This window comes from Mastigoproctus giganteus, chromosome 3, assembly GCF_048544385.1.
Source record: "Mastigoproctus giganteus isolate SK-2022 chromosome 3, ASM4854438v1, whole genome shotgun sequence".
NCBI classification, from domain to species: Eukaryota; Metazoa; Arthropoda; class Arachnida; order Uropygi; family Thelyphonidae; genus Mastigoproctus; species Mastigoproctus giganteus.
The window spans coordinates 253,188,535-253,213,050 of record NC_143577.1 but is presented as its reverse complement, the minus strand read 5'-3'; the positions used below and the strand labels follow the sequence as shown (position 1 = coordinate 253,213,050).

Below are 24,516 nucleotides of genomic sequence, written 5' to 3'. Positions count from 1 at the left end.
CGATCAATAATACACATAAACCGATGGTTATCAAGCTGTGTTCTCCGCCATTTTGGTGTGTCATTATCTAGCAAAATGTGTAGCGAGATTAGGAAAGACTCCATTGGGTATAATGGCACTCACTCTTTAGGTGTGTGGCAAATATAGAGTTTTTTTTTTCATCCGACTCGAGTGACAAAAGTTTGAGACCCATAGGGACAGACTCAGAAACGCTGTGTGCACAAACGATAGGTCATGGATATCAGGAGTGGGATATCCAATTTGGTGTTAGTGTTGGATCTTTCTAGCTGTCTTCTAAACAATGATGAAGCTACCATACCACTAGGTCCGCCACAACCTGGGACCATGGAGTCAAGGGCTGCGAAGTCTCTGTATGGTTGTTAAAGGTCACGGAGGGTCGTTAGACAATCTGGTGGGAGGAACGTAGAATTCATAGTCTCGCCAACAACTGACCACTCACATTTGTACTTTAACCTTACTCCCTGTACCCAAAACCTTCCAACTAGGACCCATGGCTCTTCACCTGTCTGTTTCACTTGGGGGATGTCGTCCCCTCTGCACCTTCTCCGGTTTCACCCAACTGTCACCATACTTTTCTCCATTTCATTAGGGCCACGGGAATTCTCGGCTAAACAAGGATGCAGGATGCCCAGGAGTTCTTCCCATTTAAGAAAAGGTTCTTTCTATTTAAGAAAACAATTTTCCTTTGATATGAGTAAGCCATGATAACATTTTTACAATATTTTTTACCCAATCAATCCCAATAATCAATTTAAAGTGGTAGAAAAAACTCAGGTCCCTATTGGGTCCTTTACTAGATAAAATAATTGCACTTTTCTTGTCCAATTCGATTATACTGTGTTAGGTATAATATTTAATGCAGAGAATTGTCAATAGATGGCGATAGGCGACCGTGGAAATAAAAGTCACGCGGACTCCTCTTAGCACAGCTAAAAGGAGATTCATCCAGGTACGAAAACTATGCTCTGACAAATTTTAAAATCCTCTGCATCACTGGATGTTGAAAATTTCAAAATTTTAAGAGTCAATTGAGCAAATGATCAATTTTTATCAGCAAGGGTTTGCGCAATAGCAGGATTTCATTCTCCAGATTCTCGATTGGCCCAGGGAATGAAAGTCACGCAAGTTTGGCCAACAACATATTTTTAATTACAACTGTTCGATAATTAACACAATTCGCACGTTTTTAATCTTATTTAAACTATATTGCAAAAAGTAAGTGGACATTTGCATTTTTCAAAGAATCTTTTACCGATACAATATTTGATAATCTGTTGGCGCACATTTGGCCCTCGTTATGTCAAAATTAAAATTCAAAATACAAATTAATTGTCTTTCTTTGATGACTGCCTCAAACGTTTCAGAAACCATACAAAAAATGCTGGAGCGAACTGAATTACGTCCCACAGCCCAATTCCCTCAATTTCTTGAAAGCAGACAATAACAATAATTCATAATAGGATTACTGAGAGAACAAACTTGTCCACCCGTGTGTACACTGGTGTGCAAAATTTAAGGATCAATTAGGTTTTCACCTGTAGCTACTCATAGGAGTGGCCTGGATATGGGAAAAACATACCAAAGGAACCTCGTGAGGTTCAGAAATGAAGGAAACAACAACGAAAACAAATCGGCACAGAGGGACTTTATTCAAAAATGGCAACATAGCACTGGCTGCCATGATACAGATGCATCACTGTCAAAGATGGAACAAAGGGAAGAGGTGGTCCTCAGTAGGAGATATAGCCACCCCTAATATCGATGCAACTTTGCATCGCCTGTCCATACTTAGAACAATGTTGTTGTTAAATTCTTGCGGTAACATCGTCCATTCCTCTGTCAGCGCCATCTTCAGCTGGTGAACATTTTCTGGTGGGTGTGGACATGCCGCTAGGCGTCTCCCCAGAGCGTCCCATGTGTGTTCGATGGGATTTCAATTGGAGTAACGGGCAGGCCAATCCATACGAACAGTTTACTCACTTTCCAAAAGCATATCATCAGCTGCAGTGCGATGGAGTGTGGCGTTATCATCCATAAACACGAACTCCGGGCCAACATTGAACTATGCCAAATCTAGCATTTGGCATAGCTCAATAACTGACAAGGGGTTTGATGTTGAAAGATCTTATTTCTGGTCATAATTTATATGTGGTAAATAAACCCAATCAGCTATCAACGTCTAATGGAGCAATGGGAGAATCTAATATCGATTTAACTATTACAACAGCTGGGTTACGCAACTGTTTGTACGACTGATGGGTATTTTCATACTGGACTTCTAGCGATCACCGGGCTATTTCAGCCATCCCAGAATGTAGAGGATCGAATTCCGGAACTAATTAGATTTTCACTTAAAACAATGAACTGGTCAATGTTTGAGAATTCTGTCATCTTGGATTTTCTGACGCGTAAGCAACAAGAATTAATAAACCTACCTGCATTGGTTGTTGTTAGAATGAATTTATAGCACGGTTTTATAAATTTTTTCTGCAGTTGTTACTATTACTATAAAACAAATGTCTTGCACAAGGATATTTTCCACCAGATTGGAAGGTAGCTTTATTGAAGCTAATAAAAAAGCCTGGTAAGCCACCCCTCAGATCATGGATCATACCGGCCAATAGCCCTGCTAGCTAACCTTGGCAAGTTACTGGAAAGGTTGATGGTTCTGCGCATTACGCAGTTAATAAAGCAGCGTGGAATGATTTCAAATGAACAATATGGGTTTACATCTGGAAAGTCAGCAGAGGATGCTTTAGTGGACTTTCGAACACATATTGAGAGAGTTCTGCTTCAAAGTATGAATTTTTTGTGGATTTTCAGGGAGCCTTTAACTCAGTGTGGTGGGAGGCTGCTCTTGCTCAGTTGAGGGTAGCTGGATGTTCTCAAGAATTATATACTGTACATTGTTTGGAAGTTATTTTACTGACAGATACGTAATTGTTAAATCTAAAACATTTTATATTAAAAAGCAGGTTTTATCGTGGTTGCCCCCAAGGTTCAGTCTTAGGTCCTTTCGTATGGAACCTTACAAAATTGGTTAGCTCGCTCTTTTTCCAACTGTAGGACAATAGCCTTTGCCGATGATTTAACAATTATAGTGGCTGGGAGTTCGAGGAGTAGCCTTGAATATAATGCCGATATACTATTAACTGATTTTCATCTCTGGGCACAAAACTATAAGTTAACTATTAATCCCTATAAAACTAAAATGATGCTTTTTAAAAGCAAATTGGACCCTGGTCGACCTCCACAAATAAAGCTAAATGGTATTCACTATCAATGATATCTGAATCTAAATATCTAGGAACAGTAATAGATTATAAATTCATTTTTTTCCACATCTAACATATTTAGGAGCTAAAGTGAAAAAGTTCTCTGGTGCTGTCATTCGTGTTTCTAAGTTTGATTGGGGTTTATACCTCAAGACTCTCATCTTCTGTGTTATAAGGCAGTATTTGCAAGCAAAACTCAACTCTATACAAAGATCAATGCTTCTCAGCATGTTGAGAGTGTGTAGGACCGTATCTACTGCAGCAATTCAGGTGTTGACCGGGGCTGTTCCTTTGGACTTGTTCCTGAGATACCGAGGACTATGTTATCGGATTAAGAAGAAGATTCCCGCTACGTTTCATAACATTACAATCGATACTCAGGCAGATATTAAAAGGGAAAAAAAGAGGTGTATAAAGGAGATAATTAACCTATGGCAAACGAGATGGACCACTGGAACTGTGGGAAGGGTGACAAAGTTATTTCTTCCTGAGGTGATGTTTCTCCTAGATAAAAGGGTAGCTGAATGGTTTACGCCTGGGTTGGAGTTGCTGTATATAATAACAGGCCATGGCTCATTGAATGAGAAACTATTTGCTCTAGGATTAACAAATATTGAATTGTGTTTTTATGGATCCAAGGAAAATTGGTTTCACATTTTGGGTGAATGTAATTTGGGTGAATGTATTGGGTGAATAAATTTTGGATGAATGAAATCAATAATTAATGATCTCCTGGTGAATGTGATTCCTGGACAAACGTTTCATCAAGAGATGAAACGCTTGTCCAGGAGATCCAATCTCTGGGATCAATGGCGCATGGGGCTCCACAATTGGTACGTCGGGTTGTCAAAACTGTCCCATTCGTCCAGTCTTGATACACTTTCACCTCTGCAACAAGTGAGAATTTCACAATGTCCGATGTTTCGGAAATGCTGACACCCCTGGCCCGATAGCCGATGATCATGCCTTTTTCCAGTGATAGGTCGCGTGCTTTGCCCATGACAGAGGCTGTTACTGTGTTGTATGATTCGCTAGGCGTGTGTGATGTCTGCATTGGGGGTGATCATAATATTGTGACTGGACTCTGTATAAGCTTGCTTTCTTGCATCATATGCCTCAACTAATGCTAATATTGCATGTGTTCTCTGGTCAGTTTGTCTATTTTGATAGACGAAAAAACTTTGCTCACCAGAGACCGACTAACTTAGCCATGGTGTAAGAAACCCTATAAAAGTTCCTCGCGTCATTGACGGGATTCGAACCCCAACTTCGTTTTCAGTCTGTTTGAGGGGGAACAGTGATTATAATCACTGTGCTGCTAGAAGGAACACTCCAGATATTTGTCCAATTTAGTTAGATCTGGCTATAATAACAATTATCCTGTCCGGGTTGCTGAAAAACAGAATAAATATTTTGACTCTACCTTCACCTACGAAGAAGTTTTTAAGGATGAGGATACCAGAAGTACAAAAAGTTATAAGTGGGAGCCAAATGAGATGATTCGAAGGATGGCAGGGTGGTCATTGACAGAAATAAGGGTAAGCTTGAAAAATAGGCAGATGGGCTGAAAAATGATAATATAACATTGATAAATCAAGATACTTCATAGATCCTAGAAAACAGAAGTAATCCCAGAAAAAAAAAAGCATACCAGTTGGGAGTGAGGTATCACATTTAAGCTAGTGGAGAACGAAAAGTTCCTAGGAGTAATTCTACAATCCGATACGAAGTTCTCTGATAGCGCAGAAGACACTGCTGGGCAGTACATGGGGTTCTGTCAATGATATACAGGAGTCATGCTTTCCACTAGGTGTCTGAGGGAGACCAACTCCAGATTTCACCATTCTCCAACAGGATATTTGTCAGCTATGGTCGAACAACGACCCGACGGCAAAACTGCAAAGGTCAGCGAAAGGTTGATGTTAGAGGTGAGCGCCGGGTCGGACGACTCCTACAGGCGAACAAGCAGGGCACTGTTGAAGAGTTGACCCAATACAACATGGGCCAACCTGGAACAATATCTGGAACCTGGAACAATAACAACATGACCATGCGTCGCACGCTTGCATGTAAGGACTATACCAGCAGATGACCCCTACGGCATCCTCTCCTAACCAAGGTTCATCGGCGTCATGCCAGTTGGATGTTAGAGGACTGGAAGGTGTGCTGGTCGGATGAGTCTCGTTATTTACACCACACCGTGGATACGGATTTGGTCCTGTACGGATTTGGCGTCAACAACATGACGCTCTTTATCCACCATGCATGGTATCAAAAGTGCAGGCCGGTGGAGGCGGTTGCATGGTGTGGAGCGTGTTTCACTGGCAGGAACTTGAACCTCTGGTGCATGTGGAACAACGTATCAATGGTCTCTGCTATCGTCAACTGCTTGCTGACTGTGTACACCCCGGTACGTTACACGTTTTCCCGAATGGTGATGGTGTCTTCCAAGATGACAATGCGCCGAGCCGTCGGGCACATTGTCATCTTGTTGTGCAGGAATGGTTTAAGGAACACAGTTCTGCCTTCCAGCATATCGATTGGCCTCCGAACTCCACCGATATCAATCCCATAGAACGCTTGTAGGATATTATGGAAAGGCATATCAGGTGTCTGGATACACCAATCACCTCCATACCTGCATTGCTGACCGGATTACACACAACTTGGTTGGCCTTACCTCCCGAACGCTTCCGACATCTTGTTGAATCAATGCCAAGTCGGACAGTTGCTGTACTGAGGTCAAAAGGAGGACCTACGAAGTATTAGGTAGGTGGTCATAATTCAGTGATCACTCAGTGTATAATATGTCTGTAAATTGCGTTTGGGCTCTTGTCGGTTTGCTGCTTGCTTGACGAAACACCTGAGTTTCCGGGAGAAAAAACCATGCTACCCTCGTTTGAGACCGACTAATTCAGCCACATTGTGAAAAAAGTCTCAAAAATAATTACCCCATAGTTCTTTTCATTCTCCACTACCCTGAGTGTAGTACCACCCAGTTGATACATTACTCTGGGTACTGCTACCCATATGCAGGACTTTACATTTGTCAATGTTAAACTTCAGCTGCCACAGTTATCTTTTCCCATTCAACCATCCTTTTATCCATTGTAGCAACTTGCCCTTAATGCCATACTGCTCCAATTTGTACAATAGTCTTCCATGTGTCACAGTATCAAAAGCTTTCTGCAGATCTGCAGATTTACTTAGCACAGGGAAATGCTGAAAAAAGGTCGCGAGTTAGGGTTAAATTTGAAAGTGGTATATAATGAGAGCCTTGTCAATCAGTTTGGCCCTGAAGAGATTGTGAATGGCTCACGGGGTAGAATTTTTCTCAGCCTGGTCTGTGCTTGTTAACAGGAGAGACTTCTTCTACAGGGATGGGATACACTTAAATAGAAAGGGTGCAAGAATGTTTGCTGATGCTATCGAACCAGTGTTAGGTGGGTCGGAAAACTGCTGGCTTGGGGGATTTCACAGACTAAAAGATTAACAGTAGCCGCAGACAGAGGTGGAAGTGATTCTTGCACTGCTTCTATTGGGATGAGCAGCAGCCTGGAAAGCAAGGCTGGGAATTTAAGGAACTGCTGGGAGTCATCATGGGACAAGTAAATACATCGGCTGTGTTAGGGTAGTTAAGAATAAGAACAGGTGCATGTATACTTGCATGTACACCAAGGCTAGAATTATAGTAAATAAATTTGTTGGTCAAGATATTATATGCGGACCTTGCTGGAGCATCAGAGACGTGGTGTCACACAGACATAAGCAGAGCAGCAATACTGGCGCACTATGGCCGTAGTTCCCGATGCACCTAATAAATCCCTAAACCAACAACAACAACAATCAGCAGCGATTCTTCATGCAAACAGAATCTGCAGATAAAGGTGGCTGTGATCACAGTGTACTGATAGGATTTACTTAGAGATATTACTACCATTAGTGGTAAAGGGAAGAGTTTTTGCTTTCGTAAAGACGACTACAGTGGTCTCAAATAGTTTTTAAATTCTCACAGTGGGGCCAACTGATGACGTTATCATCGGCACGTTGTATTTGGACTCATCCGACCGGCACACTCGTTTTCAGTCCTCCAGTGTCTAACCATCGTATTGTTGACATCATAGCATTTTCCGTCGACAATGACCAGCGGTGAGGAGAAGATATCTCTTGGGTTATCTGGTATGGCACCACATACCTCTGATGCTCCAGCAATGCATCATCATTTTGGGACATTGTATTGCGATGTCAACTGTCGCAAAGTGACCTGGCGCTGAGTCGCAGTTGCTGCAGTTCTGTCGGCAGAGGTGAGTTGATCCGTTCGATACCATTCTTTGTACATCTTAACAACCATAGGTTGTTAAGATGTACAAAGATTAACAACCATGAATAAGAGACAAGACGTGTCGTTTCCGATATGGAAGTACCCACAATCATGCCCTTTTGAAACTCCGTGGTTATCTTTACCACGTCCCATAATTGCTGGTTCATCACTTTGAATTGCACAACTAGATTCAAATTACCACTGTTTCGGCTCTTTATACTGCGATTGGAGCGAACATATTTCAGTGATCACTGAGTGTATTTTAAAATATTCCCGTTAGATTATTAGTTTATGCAGACAGTTTCAAATTTTTCGATAAATAGTTGAGAACCAGCGACGGGGGGTCTGAAAATTTCGAGAGGGCTTAAAGGAAACAAACGGAAACTTATGGGACCAGAAATTACTACATCTATGACAGAATATTAAGAACTCATACTGATATTGAGACATGGTGATATATTTTAAAGAGTTTTTTTACTTCATTATCAAATATTTCTGTTATGTTGGCTTATTTCCAAAATGAACAAATGATGAATACACTCCTGTCAAAAATAAAAAGAAGCAAATTAGATCTTAAAAATATTACGCTGCCAATTAACCACCACGACCTTCGCTTCTTTGTCAGCGTAAATTTTAACATAAATATTAAACACTTATTATGAAGTACGCGTACAAAGTCCTTCTTCATTACTTTAAGAGATACACTCCCATATTTCGAGGTGTCAAACTGGTTCGACACCTTGTTCTTTTTCGTGTGCTGGCCTCTGCCTCCCACACTTGATCACCCACCTCTTCCGTTAACTTAATTTATTACAAAAAAGTTGAAATTCAAATGATAAATCCCCAGGTATTTGCAAGAACATAATTGGTATTGATTTTAATCTCCGTTGACCCTGGAAGAAATGCTTCTTGAATTTAAATTTCTGTCCAAGGGTCATGTTTTGGCAAAAATTATAATAAATAAACCGTATTCAGCATTCATCTTTATGAATCATCACCCTGAACAGTGATTACCTTGATATTGTGAACAACCACGTTCATCCTGGTACAAAATTGTTCCCCACAAGCGACGTGCATATTGGAAGCAATATCAGAGTGATAATGCTCCAATACGCACAGCCAGATAAGTCCAATCTTGGTTTGAGAGATCAAATCAGCAGACTTAAATTATTGAGCCGCTGTGGGCATATTTGTGGAGGAGAATGATTTCTTCTACCTTCATCACTGAAGGAGTTTGAAACATCCTTCCCTGAGGAATGGTCCAATACGCACAGCCTCTTAAGACAACCCAAGATTTATTTGAAACCATTCCACGTAAAATACAAACTGTTTTAAAAAAAGGGTGGCCAATACCATATTAGTGCATACTTGTAACTCTTGTCGCAGTTGTTTCCATTATTTTGTTCACTAATTAAAAATACGAACATCGCCGTATTTAGTAGCCAGGTGAGTTTGAACTACTCTTACAGACAATCGTGTGTTATATGTGTAGGTATTGTGTTAGGTTCTGTTGTGTTCTGGCATTTGTTCGCAGGGCCCTTGATGGGACCCCATATTGTCCGCATACACCACTAGGAAGTAGTCAAGTTGCCCAAATTATCTGCAGCCAGAAGGCAAAAAGAGTAGCTTCGAGAACACCAAGATCGCGAGGGACCACCAAGCAATTTCTGTTGGTCCCCATTGGACGACATTTTTAGGGCTTTTAAAAAGGCCAGGGAGCCCCAGATGTCGATGCAGACATTTAACTCCAGATAACTTCCATCTGCAGTGGAAATTCAGTAATTGGCCATCTTGAGGTCTGTTAAAATTCCACATCACTTGGAGTCCCCACCTCGGTGCAAAGAGACAGCACCGTGCGCGCGGCTGGCCCTATCTTCTTTTGCATTTTCAATGTCAAGGGTGGTGTGTAGAATTGGTAGAAATATCCGAAACTTGGGTTGTGTAAGAGTTTATTGAAGGTGTCTACACTAGGCAGAAACGTGCTAGTAATACATAACATGAATATTGAATAATATCTTCTAAGAACCATGTAGATACATCTAGAAAACTACAGATATATGCGGAACCCATAGAGGGACCGTGAATAGGGGTAAATGCAGGTGCAGAATGGCTGAAACAAATTAAATAGCAGAATCACCGTGAACCTTCTGCATGTGCTCCAAGAATCTGGAAGAGAAAAGAAAATTGGTGAATATTTCGTATAAAATACAATACCCTGCCAAAATAAAACGAGTACACGTACAGATGGAAGATCATGTGATAAAAATGGCAAGGTTGGGGTGAGTTTCTCTTTGGATTGGTAGCGAGAAGACTCCAGGCCATAAAGTGTCAGGAGGCTGATTTGTCTGTTGGTGATATGAAACAAGTCTTCAGTGAGAAGTTTATCAACAGGTATCACGAAGTCCCAGGGTTTCTCGTCCAAAAACATGCTCCAAACCATTATGATGACCTGGGTCGCGTAAGGCTCGTTCAACCCCCGTCATGTATTGCATGATGATTTGGGTTACTACGACATGTTTGTTCTTCTGGACAGAAGGTTGGATCTGACTCTGATCCTTCGCAGGAGGTTCTTCCATAGGAAGTTCTCGTATGTATCCACTCTTGATGCACACGAATATGCAGGATTACTTTACCAACCATTTGCAGAGGAAGAACACTACCCGGTTGGAGATGTTCCTAATGCAAAACTATCTCAATGTATATGTACAAAGTGGGTAAGCAAGCCACTTATTCTCTTTTGTATCGTGTAACTTCTCGATTTTCACGGTGCACATTATATTTTGGCAGGGCAGTGTAAAGCAAAAATTACACTAACAAAAATATATTCTATTGAAACAGATGAACTGGATTTCTCCGCGCATTTTTAATGGTGGGTTGCATACCTAGCATTGCACTCTGCTGCCATATCTCGGTGACAAGTTTCGGTGTAAGCCAGTTTGTACAGAACCTGGAAAAAAGCAAGAGTGTGTCAGTTGTTTGAGGTACAAAATAGACATAGAACCCTGGAGTCAATGAGGAGGTCAAAAAACAGTTGCAATCGTGACTTACCAAGAACACGAGACAATGCAGAATGACAGTGTATGCTAAGGTGACCATTCTTGCAGAACGATTGGACAAGATCATCCTCCCCTGAAAGAGAAATACAGTTCGTTAGTAGTCTCCTACAAACATCTTCCAGCAGAGACCACATACCACAATTCAGGTTGGTCTAGCTGCTGAGCCAATGGGGAAAATCAAGGTCCCCACTAGCTTTGAATAGACACACAAAATACACACTTACCATGGATAGCGTGATCTTCTCAAACGGACTGAGACTTCTGTAATGTCTTTGTCTTTCCTGCAACAGTGGAAAAAGTAAAATGAATTGGTAAATGTTTACCATAGCAACAGGCAACTTGGTAAAACAACACTGCGCGCATTAATCTTTGCGAAGTTAAAATGCGCAAGCGATGCGACCCAAATTTGAAATGAAATACTGGTAACAGGTAGGTCGACATGAGTCATTATCTTTGCAACAAAATCATGGTGATATGTTACCATGATTTTGTTATGGAATGTTAATGTTTGCACACAAAAGAACCCCGTAAAATGAGACAAAGACAGCCATAAGTGACAATTAAATGGGTCGTCTGTTACAATCAATCCTGATTCTCGTAACATCAAGCAGCCGGAACCAGGGAAGCCATGGACCATTTGTTGGAAGCAACTGGGACCGTTATCAGCGAACCCAGTTGATTCCGACAAAACATGTTCAGCATTGTAACATAGTCCTCACAAGACAAGGACCATTGATACTTGCAGATCAATGTCCAATAGACAGCATCCATCTAAATATTGAGGATACTGTGTATTCCATTGTGGTGATTCTTTACTTGTCATGTGAAAGACACTACGCCATCACCCAAATTGTGAATATGGTTCCAGGAACATGACAGTAACTCCAACTGTTCTTAAAGCCAACGTAGCCGCTGGATCTCAACCCATATGCCAGATAGACCTTAATCTAAAACGTTCTAGCTCATCAAATAATTGAAACCGGGAAAACTAACTTGAATTTTACGATCTTAGGACAGAGCACTACTCACCCTTCTACTGAAGCTTGTAAAAGGATTAAGACGTTCCTCATATTCTGCGCGGTATTGTTTTTCCGTGTCATCATCGGCTTGGAAGCGCTGTAAGAAAAGCAACTCAATATCACAATGCACCATTGTATTGGTGAAATAGAGATATAAGATGGTATGCCAAAACACACACACAATACCTTTGAGGGATACGTTTCCAGGAACTTGATTTTGGCATATAACTTCACATTATCATTTTTAAGACGATCCAAATCGATTTCTAGGTTGGCCATCTTCTGTCGGCACATGGCATTTTCCTGAAAGAAAGAGAATTTTATTATTTATTTTAGACAGTTGCAGACTGCAATACAAACTTAATACTGATGAAGAAGATGAAGGTGGTACCTCCTCGAGCTCTTGATTTCTTTGGCGCAGTCGCTCTCGTTGACTAGAGATGATCGGTAGGAGGGTTTCTGCAGCTCTGCCAAGGTCGACAACGGGTGATCCTCCTGCAAGAAAGGGCATGTGTAAATACCACGGGGACAGCAGAAAACGTATAAACACTAGGAAAGTGGAAGAGGCTTAGGTAGAATAGTAAAAGAGCCCTCGGTAGAGGTTCCTTTGCGGAGAACGGAGAACAACGGAATTTGCTCACCGGAAGTTTGGAGAATCTCTTTGGTGGCTTCAGCGATAATCTCTGGAGGAAGTAACGTCTCGGCCTGACCCTACAAAAAAAAAAAAAAGAATAATAAATAAATAAATAAAATAGTTCTTAGATTGGATGCATATGTTGCAAACGGCCAGTGTCGCGTGATAAAATAAAAATAAAAAATTGCAAAAATGATTTTAACTGCGGAAAGAGGAAGAAGTCAGAACGTGTCAACTCAGGCGAATAAGGCAAGTGTGGCAAGATACGAAGTCCGGATTTCCAGGCAAGATCAGTGGTTGCGACAGCAGTGTGGGCTGGTGCATTGTCATGAAGCAACAGCATGCTTTTGCTCAGCGTTCTGTGTCGCTTTTCCGTAATTTCCGCGGTGCAATTGAGCAGATGCAATAGATTTCGATAGTCAAGAGTAAACCCTTGGTGGTAGACTCTAGGTAGATCGGTGGTAAGCTGAAATTCCCCCAAAACAAGTCACTCAGACTCATTTGCCCATTTAAGTTGCATGTAGAGACTCTTAGTATACGCATCGTTATCAACCCCCCCCCCCCCAAACTCATGACTTTCCTTTACCACTAAAAAGGGACCCTTTGAAAAATAAACAGTTATCCTGATTCCTTGGAATGTTCATAATAGAGGACACACTCTAATGTAACGGGAATGAATCAATAAAGACTTTTCCAGAGGTCCCTATTTCCATTGCCAGTGCAATGGAATCAGTCTATTCTGTGGTTGTTCTGGTTATGATCTGCTGAGACGAAAGATGGATTTTAGTACATTCATATCCTAGTGGAATTATAAAATATTGCCATGGAAATAATCATCGAAATCCTTCCATCCTTAAGATGATAAAGCCAATGATTCGAAACCTTCGCTGGGAGCTACATACAGGGAATGAAGGCCAGAATTGGGTAATCTTTGAAGATCATGGTGATAGAACATACAGGTATAGAATGAGGTAGGGTAGCACCGGATACTCATTAGCACATCATTCCCACCGCTGCGCATCCTTTATAAACAACTGTAGCCGATAGAGTTGTCAGGAGTCCTTTGCTATCCATCATCTTTCAGAGAGACAACCCTGCTGGATACCACTGATCCAACTGCAAAGGTTTTTGGATTAATCCAATTCTATCACATGTCAGAGCAACCCCCTTCCTACGAGACAGTGGCCAGTTTGGTAACATCAAAAGCAAACCTTGACCACCAGGCAAGACTCATCAAGAAAAAATTGCTGAGAATCGTGGGTTACAGAGAGATAAATAAAGTACCTCTTTGATAGGCAAGACTTTATAATTTTACAACATATAGATCTTATTCTTTTTTCTTGTATTTCATACGTTCTATAACAAAGGGGGGGGGGGAACTTACCTCACCCTCTCCTCGATACATCCGGGACAAGCTGTTCACTCTGGCCAAATCTTCTTCTAGTTGTATTATCAGCTGTTTCTGGCTGTTCACTTGGCGATACAACTCACTTCTTTCCATCTGCAGAACCTCGAAGCGATCTAGGGAAGAAAAATCAAAGACTCAATAAGAGAGAGAGAGAGAGAGAGAGAGAGAGAGAGAGAGAGAGAGCGAGGTGTCCAAAAGCTGTCCCATTTGCTGACGTATCTCGATTGAAATCGTGCTTTATACAAGCCACATTGCTTGTAATCCTTTCTGCCACATATCAGCTTCGCTAACAAACACGACACTGATGGGATGAGAGAGAGGAGGAAGAGGAGGAGGGGGATCGAAGGGGCCGGAATAGAGTTTGGGGGTGAAGGGGAGAAATTTATTCCGGCAATGAAATGCGGCAAAAGAAACTGCAGTTGTAAGAACAAAGTTCAAAAGCGTAATTGTAGTGCGGATCGCGTGATCAAGAGCAATTTCAACGTACACCAATCACAGGGGGCCCCTGAATTAGTGGCGTCTGTTTGTTTTTGTCTCGCTGCCATATTTAATAGCGATGACCGCACTGCGCTGATAATTGAACGCCGTATGTGTGCTCGAGTTATTTTTCTGCGGGGAGGAATACGTTGCTTTCTGTGGCGCATACTTTCCGATTGCCCTACTCTTGTTTACGTTTTTGCCAATTACGGCCCGAGTAATTAACGCTAGTGCTAACGGCTAATTACGCCTCTAATTAGAGTGTTGTTGATGGGGAAATAACAACTTAATTAGGAGCAGCAAGAACACGCGAGTCAAAACAAAGCTAATTACCATAGCACAGCGGCCGTCTCTCAACCTTCCGTTCAATTGTACCATCTGCCTAAATCATATGCCGGGGAGTGTATGCGGGATGGGGAGAGGGAGGGGAGGGGAGAGGGGGGAGTATGAGCGCGGTACGTGCAGAAGATTTGGATACGTTTCCTGGACGTGGGGATGATTTCCGTTGCCGTGTGTGTGTGAATAGAATTTCTTGCGAACGCAGGTGAACCGGCCCCATTTATAGTTTTGTTTTTTGCTCCCCCAAATTAAATTATTCACTTTGCAGGCAGTTTCGGGCCCCAAGAAAAATGACTTGTCACAGCGAGTGAGCGTCTCAATCAATATATCTGGAGGAGTGGAGATCTTCCCCCGCCTTGCTTACATCTGTTCATTACGAGAGCAGAATTATATAACTCTCTCTTTCTCTCTCTCAGGTACGGTGCAGATAGATGCGCCAGAGAGAGAGAGATGAAAAGATAAAGTAGAGAGTCAGATTAAATACGAATTATGACATGGTAGTCAGCATCGGTGGGTGCGCTCATTAATGGACTAAGTTTTCTGCTGATAACTAAACAGCCAGTCCGAAGATTTGGACAACGTTTAGCTGGAGCAATGATTGGATGCATTTGGGCAGATTTTCCCCCTTATTGGTCGCATGGTTCTGTCCACCGGGCAGTTGTTGGTAAGCTGTTTATAGTCACGTCGTTGATCCAGACCACTTGCTGTTTCATAAAAAAGGAGGATTTTATCTCCATGTCAAATCTTCAGACACTAAAATATTCATTGAACATTCGGAAAATTCCTAGAAATACACTGGTCAAAACAAGATGACATACTGTACATTCCTCATGATGAAGATGAAGACCAAGCCTAAGAAAATTGATTAGTGGATGTCGAAAACATTCAAAGCAACTCAAGAGCTGTAAGATCGTAGGAACCATCAGACATGATCCACAAAAGCAAGAATCTACCAATTTTAGCGGAATCATCACTACCAGTGGCGTGTTATACCTTCATGGGTCCAAGTAAAAATGGAATTTGGGAGCCCCAACTGAAGAAAAAACTAATAAAGAACATTTTCAATTTCATTTTATTGTGACAACAAAACAAACAAATTATATGATTTAAGAACTAAATATAAAATTTCCTCAAAATCGGTAAAACCATTTTTGAAAAAATAATTTTCAAATTAATCTTCAAGTAAAGTTCGTTCACCTTGGCAGGGAGAAAGTTAAAAACAGCAATGAGTTTTTCAAACAATGATTTTGCCCCCCCCCCCTCTGATCGGGGCCCTAGGCATATGTCTTTTTTGCCTATAGGATAACGGAACACTGGTCACCACTCTTCTCTAAGTGCTGTTTAAGTTAATTGAAGTGTCACTGGACAGTCCAGAGCTGTGATACGTCTTCCCAGGAAGTCAGAGATGTACTCGATGGGATTCAGGTCAGAGGAGTTGCAGAGAAAATCATGGATAATCACAGAAACCCACAAAACTTGAAGTTTGTGAGTTTTCTGCATTACAAGCGATAAATGTCAATCCACTTCAGGATTCGGTGTGTTGATACGCAAGAGATGAACATGAACCACCAAGTGGATCCTCCTCCGTATCTTACCGGTCCCTTTCATGAACGTGGCAGAGCATCCAAGAAAATTCTAAAGATGGTGGCACAAAATCGCCTCCAAAACACTTCTAACAACTACTTCGAAGTCTGAGAAGCTTTCGTAAGATTTGCATGCCCGAAATGAGTTCGCAGTTGCTGAGCTAATAAATCTGTTAAATCTGTTCTTATGGTTAATTATCTTTACGACGAGAAATCTCGGATGATCACAATCTGCTTTGCGAGCAACGTACTTGTAATGGGAGTTGTTTAAGTAAAAGAACGTGTCCTCGTTAAAGACAACTTTCATGGTAGTTAACGTAAGTGGATGTTGGTCGAGCAGCGAGAAAAATGTCCCGAAGAAGTCAAAGTTGGAATAGCAGAATGATAAAGCAGCAACTGTGTTGCTCTTGTTATTTTAATTAGAGATTTGAAGAGCTTATTTTAAAGGAAACGTCTGCAATATTTTTAAAAGAAAACGTAAATATACAGGAGTCAGTAAGACTTTGCAAACTTGTCCACCGATGTCCCATAATGCACCGAGTCCCCATTAAGATTGAACTCTCCATAGATTTAATCTCAAAGTCGTGTTTTTGTTTCATCATCCATGATGGTAGAGAGATGTGAGTGATCTTCGCCAATGCTTCTTTATAGCAGATTAGAACCTTGTTAAGGGTTGTCGTGGAGAGGTGTGGAAGGGTTTACTGAGTGAGCGTTATGGTGTTCTAAGGGAGTGCCATGGTGTACTTTGACATATTTCTGTCGAGTTAAATAAGAAAGCCATAAATCTGACACCATGTTTCAATGAATTGAGTTAGAAAAATGTTCTTATAATTGGAAAACACCAGATGTGCTCCTGATGTGTATTGATCACATCATACGAAATAAATAAATAAAAATAATTGGAAAACACCAGATGTGCCTCCTGAGGGCTAGCCGGGTAGGTAAAGTGCCTACCTGGCAACCCAAAGGTCGCGGGTTCGATTCCCGCCTCGGGCTGGACAGTGGATGGTGCCGAACCAACCGGTTGGTTGGATATCCCGGCCACGATACACGAAGGAAGCAAGAAAAAACTGGTTCCTTCGTGTATTGATCACATCATACGAAATAAATAAATAAAAATAATTGGAAAACACCAGATGTGCCTCCTGAGATCTAAAAACATCTCTAAGACATCTTAGAGACATCTCAAAGCTTCAGTAATCATCTTAAGATTACTGAAGGCCTCCGTAGCCGAGTGGTCAGGAGTAGGAGTGTAGTAGCACACGATCTTTGAGTAGACCGAGGTTCAAGCCCCGGATTGCTAAATACGGTCGATCTGCCAATCCACACTGAACCAGTGTGACAGATTATGGGCCATTTCCCTCAACATGAATTGTTGAGAAGGCTTCCATCCTGCAGTGGAATGATTATGGCTGCAGGTTTTTTTTTTTTACTGAAATGGGGAGGAAAGTATTTTGAAGACTTAAAACTACGTCTCAATAGTTTCTTCTCAGAACTGTTTGTCATCCTTTCTAGTCTCTCTCTCTCTCTCTCTCTCTAGGCATTAAAAATCACCTGCACAGGCAACCAAAGAGTATCAGCATCATTCAGATTGTCATATCACAAAATACAATTAAGATCCTAAACAGGATCCCTACGGGACCCCATACTTTGATCAGCAAATACAATTTGGATTTTCGAAGATGCATAAAAGGTGATGCTAATTATAATAGCTGACGTTTTCTGTCCTTGTTTTGAAATTATGTATTTTGGGTCCAAAAATAAGTTTTTCCAAGAAATCCAAAGACGACCTTTCGGATGCAGCGACAATAGCCACAACACAGTTTGTGTTTATTTTAAAGAAAACTTTAGTAGCTATTAGAAAACAAGAAGAGATGCCTAACTATTTTAATTAGGAAAAGTCAAATCATACCATGGAAGTCGCTGTCTGATATCGTCACTGTGTGCTCTCTCTCAAATAGTAAACCTATTCTTAAGAAGTATTTCGCACACTCCTGCGAAATTTATTCTTATGGTTAATTAGTTTCATGTCGAGAAATCTCGGATCATAATCCACTTTGCGAGCAACGTGTTCGTAATGGGAGTTGTTGAAGCAAAGAAAGTGCCCCAATTATGAGAGCCTTTTCTCAGTAGTTAACCTGGACGCTAGTGATTGAAAAGGAAGAAAAATGTTACTAAGAAATTGGTTGGAAGAAATATTCTTAATTGCACAGACATTGTCCAATCTCGGCCTGATTGGCCAAGGGCTTTTAAACTTTGTTGACGCCAACACACTCTATACTTTCCAAAAATAATTCGACATCTTACCCAGAATACTTATCAATAATATATACAATTGATTAAATTCGATTATCCCTTCTACTCTAATTACCGTTTTTTTTTTCATTCTTAATGAACGACATTTATTCTCAGTTCATCTTTAGCTTTCAATCTATTTTATTTCAATATTCTGTCTTCCATTTTCTCTCTCTCTCTCTCTATTTCTCCATTTTTAGACACGTTAGCATACACTGCTCTACCATTAATATATGGATGGGAAAATAGGAAGCGAAGGTATAATGCTTTGGAAACAAAGGTATAATGCGAGTAGGAGTAATCTACAGACCAGGTGATGGTGAAGATTATGACAAAAGCCTCTACATGCAAATGGAATGGGCAAGTAAGCGTCAATGCCTTATTATGGGTGATTTCAATTTGCCTCTAATTGATTGGAGTAAATGGGAAGGAAACTCGACATGGGGAACAAAATTTTTAAATCAACTAGGTGACTGTTATTTGTATCAACATGTCAGGGAAAGTACTAGAGAAAAGAATATCCTAGACCTCATCATCACCCATGAATCAGATGACATAACAGGGCTGACAGTAGAGGAACCAGTAGCAGGAAGTGATCACGCAGTTCTACGGTGGATGATGAAGAGAAAGAGAGGTAGCAGAAGTAAAAGCCAAAGGAATGGGTTTTAATTTCAGAAAAGGAAATTACGATGCCTTAAGGTACTACATGGCCTCTATTAAGTGGGTAGATATCGCGCAGAGAATGAATACAATTGAACTGTGGTACGCTTTTAAAACATTAATCACAGATGCCTTGAATGCGTATATACCATTAAAAAATACTCCAGGAGAAGGGTTCCAAGTTGGATGAATAGTGAAGTTGCCACATTACTTGAGCAGAAAAAGGTGGCATGGAAAGGTTACAGAGCAATAAAAAGTACTGAAGCATAACAGCTACAAGGTGATGTGTAACAGAGCCACAGAAAAGGTTCGACAGGCAAAGGCAGTTTATGAGAAATCACTAGCAAACAGAGCAAAGAGGGGGGTGGGATAAGCAATTCTTTACATATATAAATGCCAAGAAGAGCAGGACAAACCAGATCGGACCTATACGTAAGGGAAAGGGGATAGTAATAAATACACCAGCTGCCGTTGCAGATTAACTCAACAGTTACTTTGCATCGATATTTACAAATGAAAAGCCTTTTGTGGGAAATTGTGGGAGCGAAGTTGAAAAATATGTGATTAATGATATTGAAATTTCGCAAGATTATTTAATGAAAAAACTTTCGAGCCTACAGACCAGTAAGGCTCCTGGAGTTGATGGAATATACCCTATAATCTTAAGGGAGGCGGCAAGCGAGTGCATTGAACCATTGAGGCTAATTATGCGAGCATCATTAGACTCTGGGGAGATTCTGTTGGATTGGAAAAGTGCCAATGTATCTCCCATACATAAGGGTGGTTCTAAGAGTGAAGTTGGAAATTATCGACCTGTCAGTCTGACTTCAGTAGTAGGGAAAATCATGGAGGTAATGATCAAGGGTGGAATTCAGGATCATTTGGATCGAATTGAAATTCTCAAGGATACTCAGCATGGCTTTGTAAAGGGAAAATCATGTTTAACAAATCTGGTTCGCTATTTCGAAAGGGTCACTCACGAGCTGGATTTAGGGAATAATTTCGACATTGTTTATTTAGATTTCAGCAAAGCTTTTGACTCAGTCCCAATGAGCGGTTGCTTTATAAGCTGGAACAGGTTGGAATCACTGGGACAATCCTTAGATGGATATCATGATGGCTTCAGGGTAGAAGGCAGAGGGTTGTGATAAATGGCTATTCCTCAGATTGGGTTGATGTAAGAAGTGGGGTTCCCAAGGATCAGTATTAGGACCACTGTTGTTTTTAATTTTCATAAAGGACATCGATGAAGGGATAGAGGGCGTGATTTCTAAATTTGCAGATGATGTTAAAATTGGTAGAGTAGTTAATGACCACTGTCAAGCTAGATAGACCTAGATAGACTTTAGGAATGGTCAGAAAAATGGCAGCATTAATCCAACAACATGTAAGGTATTACACCTGGGAAACAGTAATCCCAAAATAACTTATTCACTTGGTGGAGTTCAACTAAACCCAGTACTGGAGGAAAGGGACTTGGGTGTTACGATACGGTCAGACATGAAATTCTCTGAGCATTGTAAACAGGTTGCAAGGAAGGCCCATGGTGTCCTATCGATGATCTATCGAACTTTTGAAAGTAGAGATAGGGACGTGATAATCCCATTATATAAGGCTTATGTTAGACCACACTTGGAATACTGTGTTCAAGTATGGAGACCGCACCTAAAGAAAGACATGGAGCTTCTTGAAAGGGTGCAAAGAAGGGTAACTCGCCTGGTGAGATCGGCAAAAAGGTGTCCTTATGAAGAAAGACTTCGAATATGTGGGTTGCAGAGTTTGGAAACTAGACACCTTAGAGGAGATTTGATTGAGGTGTTTAAGGCTCTGAGAGGCATCAGTAAAATGAATGAGGACGAAACTTTCAAGATTATAAGTGATGCTAGAACTAGGGGACATAAATTCAAGTTACGGGGGGAAATCTTTAGATTGGACTGCAGGAAGTTTTATTTTAGCCAGCGAGTTATAAATTACTGGAATAAGTTGCGTTCATGGGTGGTAGAGGCCGACAATTTGGGGAAATTCAAAGGTCATCTGGATAGTACTTTCGGTTAAGGGAAGCGCATAGGATGATAGGTTTAATTTCCCTTTCTTTTATTAATTATTATTATTTTTTTTATCATTGTTTTATTCAGTTTTTTTTTTTTTTTTTTTTGGCTGGTGCAGCATAAGCCATAGGCTTTCTTGCTCCATGCGGCCATTACCAATGCTAATACTAATACTAATACTAATAGGTCCTATGCAGGCAAAATGTCACAGAACCTGCTATAAATATGTACACTGGGCTTCGAACAGACAATTGCAAAAGTGGGAATTCAAGATGACACGTTCAACAGAATTACCTCAACAGTTCAACAAAATTGATCACTTCAACAAATGCTAGACGCCAATTAACATGGTGTAAGGAGCGCGAATCCTGGACTGTATAGCAGTGGAAAATAGTCCTATGGACAGGCGAGTCGAGGTTCGCACTCTACTAGTCTGATGGCCGTTCCTGGGTGTGACGAATGCCAGGGGAATAGTTTCTTCCTGACTGATTATGTCCTCCCAACAATGAAGTTTGGTGGAGGCAATGTCATGGTATGGGGCTCCTTTCATGGTTTGGGCCCATTAGTCGTTATTGACAAAACCATGAATGCCATGCAATATGCACTTCCAACATTATGGCAATACTTCGGGGAAATCCACCTGTATCAACAAGATAACGCGCCATGCCATACTGCTCGGGTCATAACAGAGTGCTTTGAGGACATGGGTGTAGAAAAGTTGGATTGGCCAGCCCAGAGTACTGATCTGAATCCTATCGAGTATCTTTGGGATGTAGTGATGATAAAATGCTATTCATGATAAAAATATGTAGTGCTTACATAATCGACCCGCTCCACCACCTCTTCCAACGAATACTAAGTGAGGGGGTTATTCCGAAAACATGGAAGAGATATTACGTAAAACCAGTTCCAAAAATAAACAATCCTAAAACCAGTAAAGACTTTAGGCCCATCACAATCGGATGCTCTCTGCAAAAAAAATTGAAAAAGCAATCCTGAACACCGTCAATCAGTACTGCTTTGGGGACAGGCCAGAATACTTACATTCTGTGCTTCCTCGAAGGTCGACTATTACAAATTTAATGGAGGCTCTACTCAGAATACAGCTAGCTTTAAATAATAAACAACAGTTGGACATCGTTTTCCTGGATGTAGCAGCAGCCTTCGACCCAGATCCCAGCTATAACAGTAATCCTCAAGGAGTATTTCCTCATTTCAAGAAGCACTTTAAGCATTCTGACTAACACCCTTCAAGAAAGACAAATTATCGCAGTAAACGGGAAACAAACAGCAACTTACTGTATCTCCAGGGGAGTACCTCAAGGGGGTCCGCCACCTTCTTCGCAATAGCACTAGCCCCATTTTTAGCTCAAAACTGTGAACAATTTATTACATATGCTGAAGATTTGAAATTTTTTGTAACCTCTAAAGAACAAGAAACTGCACCCCATCTATCAGAGGAAGCAAACAAGACAATCAGGAAACTAGAAGAATGTCTGCACTACACTGGCCTGAGACTTAATGAAAATAAAACTGTCCAAATGACCTTCACCAACAAAAAGAAGAAAAATGAAATTACGATTTTTGTGAACAACACCAGAGTCCAAAAATCCCCCGCACATGTTGACCTTGGCCTTAAGTGGGATGAAGGATTAAACTTCATACCTCACTTCGAACACATTAGGAAAAAGACATACGCAGCACTCTTGAGCACTAGCCAAGAACTCACCGGTCTCCGAAGTCCTCATCTTATGATTCAATGCATCCTTAAATGCGTTACACCGATTCCGTTGTACGCATCGACTATCTGGTCATCGGCCCCTGAGAGCAACATCAAGGCCTTCTTAGGAGTAGAATACTGGCTCCTGAGATGGCTAAACAAGATCGCCGGGAAACCGTTTACCATCTCAAGAGCGGTCTTGTCTGCCAATCTGGACATCACACCCTGGAAGTATATCATCGTGACTAGAAACATCTTAACTCTGGCAAAGCTACTAACGGAGAGAGAGAGAATAGATGCGCCGAAAATGGGAAACGTGATCACTCGCCCTCGGATGATACAACAGAGAATAAACAGAGAAGAACCAAGTCTCAAGTGCCAATTGACTCAATTGGATTCTCTGGGGAGATTCTTCCCAGCAAATACTGTGAATTATTTTAATAATTTAAATATAGATCCAGAAGAACTAGGTACAGACAAAATGTATAGGACAGAAATCTTTGGTAATGTGTACCGGCTGATGTGTACAAATATAATAAGAAGACTAATTTAATAATTTATATAATAATAACATTGGGTAGTGGGGTACGTGCACGTCGAGATCGTCCAAAGAACAAGGCCGAACTGGTGGCTGCGTTAAAGGCCGAGTGGAGGAACATATCACGTGGCATTTATAAAAAGCTGGTTGAGAGTATGCCGCGAAGATTGAAGGCCGTCATAAAAGCAAAATGTTTCAGCACAAAATATCACATGACACAATAAAAGCTGTTTTTTTGTCTAAAGGTATGTGTCCGGATATTAATGGTAGAGCAGTGTATATGCATAATGTTTTTACCATGTCTGTCCGTCCGCATGTAACAACTGGATTCCTAGTGCAGGGATTTTCATGAAATTTTATATTTGGGCCTTTTAAAAATATTTGTAGGTGGAAAAAGTACCTAAACTGTGGTGGTGATTGTGTTTACAATTTCAAATTCGTAATCCGTACGATGCTTAATATTTTTGTTAGCTATGTATCTCAATTTCATGCTAGCTAAGTATATCCGGTTCACCTGTCCATTCACGTCACTTCAGAAATTGGGGGCAGTTTTGTGGCACGAATGGTCAATATTCTTCGTGTCTCTTTTTCAATAACTATTTTTCTACGCTGTTAGCTTACCTAGAAACTTTGAGATGTAGCAGTCGTTGGCAAGGGCTACTCTGTACCTGTGACCTCCCTCCAGCACCTCGTGGAGCCCATCGCACCACGTATCCATGTGTAAAGTATCGAGACTGAATTCATAAACTTCTCAAAAACTTTTTTATGTTCTCCTACTTAAACAAGAAGACAAAAACTTGAATGCCAAAGGTTTCAACAGATATACCAAAAATTGAGTTGAAAAGTAATTCCAGCGCTGGTTAGAAGAGCCGAGGAGATTAATTTCCGATCCCTTAAGTACAATATTTTAGAATCCACGAATTCGATTTCGATACTTATTTTTTTTTATTGATCTTCTCATTTCAGGAACAGTTAAATCCGAATTTTCTTGTAGCACTGCGACGTCTGCTGATCTGAGGATGAGATCAGTGGACGTCAATAATCACTTGAGGATGTCTGCGACATCCTCACAGGATCTCAGATTAAATCATCAAGGCTTGCGTCCGAAGCAAGGTCCCTCGT

At 41.0% G+C, this 24,516-nt stretch overlaps 1 protein-coding gene across 1 annotated transcript; it reads right to left on the bottom strand.

The window, feature by feature from the left end:
• Window positions 1–9,750: 9,750 nt before the first annotated feature.
• On the bottom strand, window positions 9,751–24,112 carry LOC150089040 (protein CASP-like). The gene is made up of 8 exons (XM_090370394.1): window positions 24,016–24,112; window positions 13,711–13,847; window positions 12,334–12,403; window positions 12,084–12,241; window positions 11,879–11,995; window positions 11,703–11,789; window positions 10,898–10,954; window positions 9,751–9,783 (listed from the first exon to the last, which is right to left on the bottom strand). The coding sequence occupies exons 1-8, from the start codon at window positions 24,110–24,112 to the stop codon at window positions 9,751–9,753; spliced, it is 756 nt and encodes a 251-aa protein (XP_090226520.1).
• Between the last annotated feature and the right edge of the window lie 404 nt (window positions 24,113–24,516).

Excerpts from the sequence above, each read along its gene's own strand:
- LOC150089040 (XM_090370394.1), bottom strand. The coding sequence starts at position 24,112 with ATGGATACGTGGTGCGATGGGCTCCACGAGGTGCTGGAGGGAGGTCAC. Across the intron at positions 12,242-12,333 it reads AGAGATTCTCCAAACTTCCG|TGTTTATACGTTTTCTGCTG; the intron begins GTGAGCAAATTC and ends CCACTTTCCTAG. Across the intron at positions 10,955-11,702 it reads TTACAAGCTTCAGTAGAAGG|GAAAGACAAAGACATTACAG; the intron begins GTGAGTAGTGCT and ends CCACTGTTGCAG.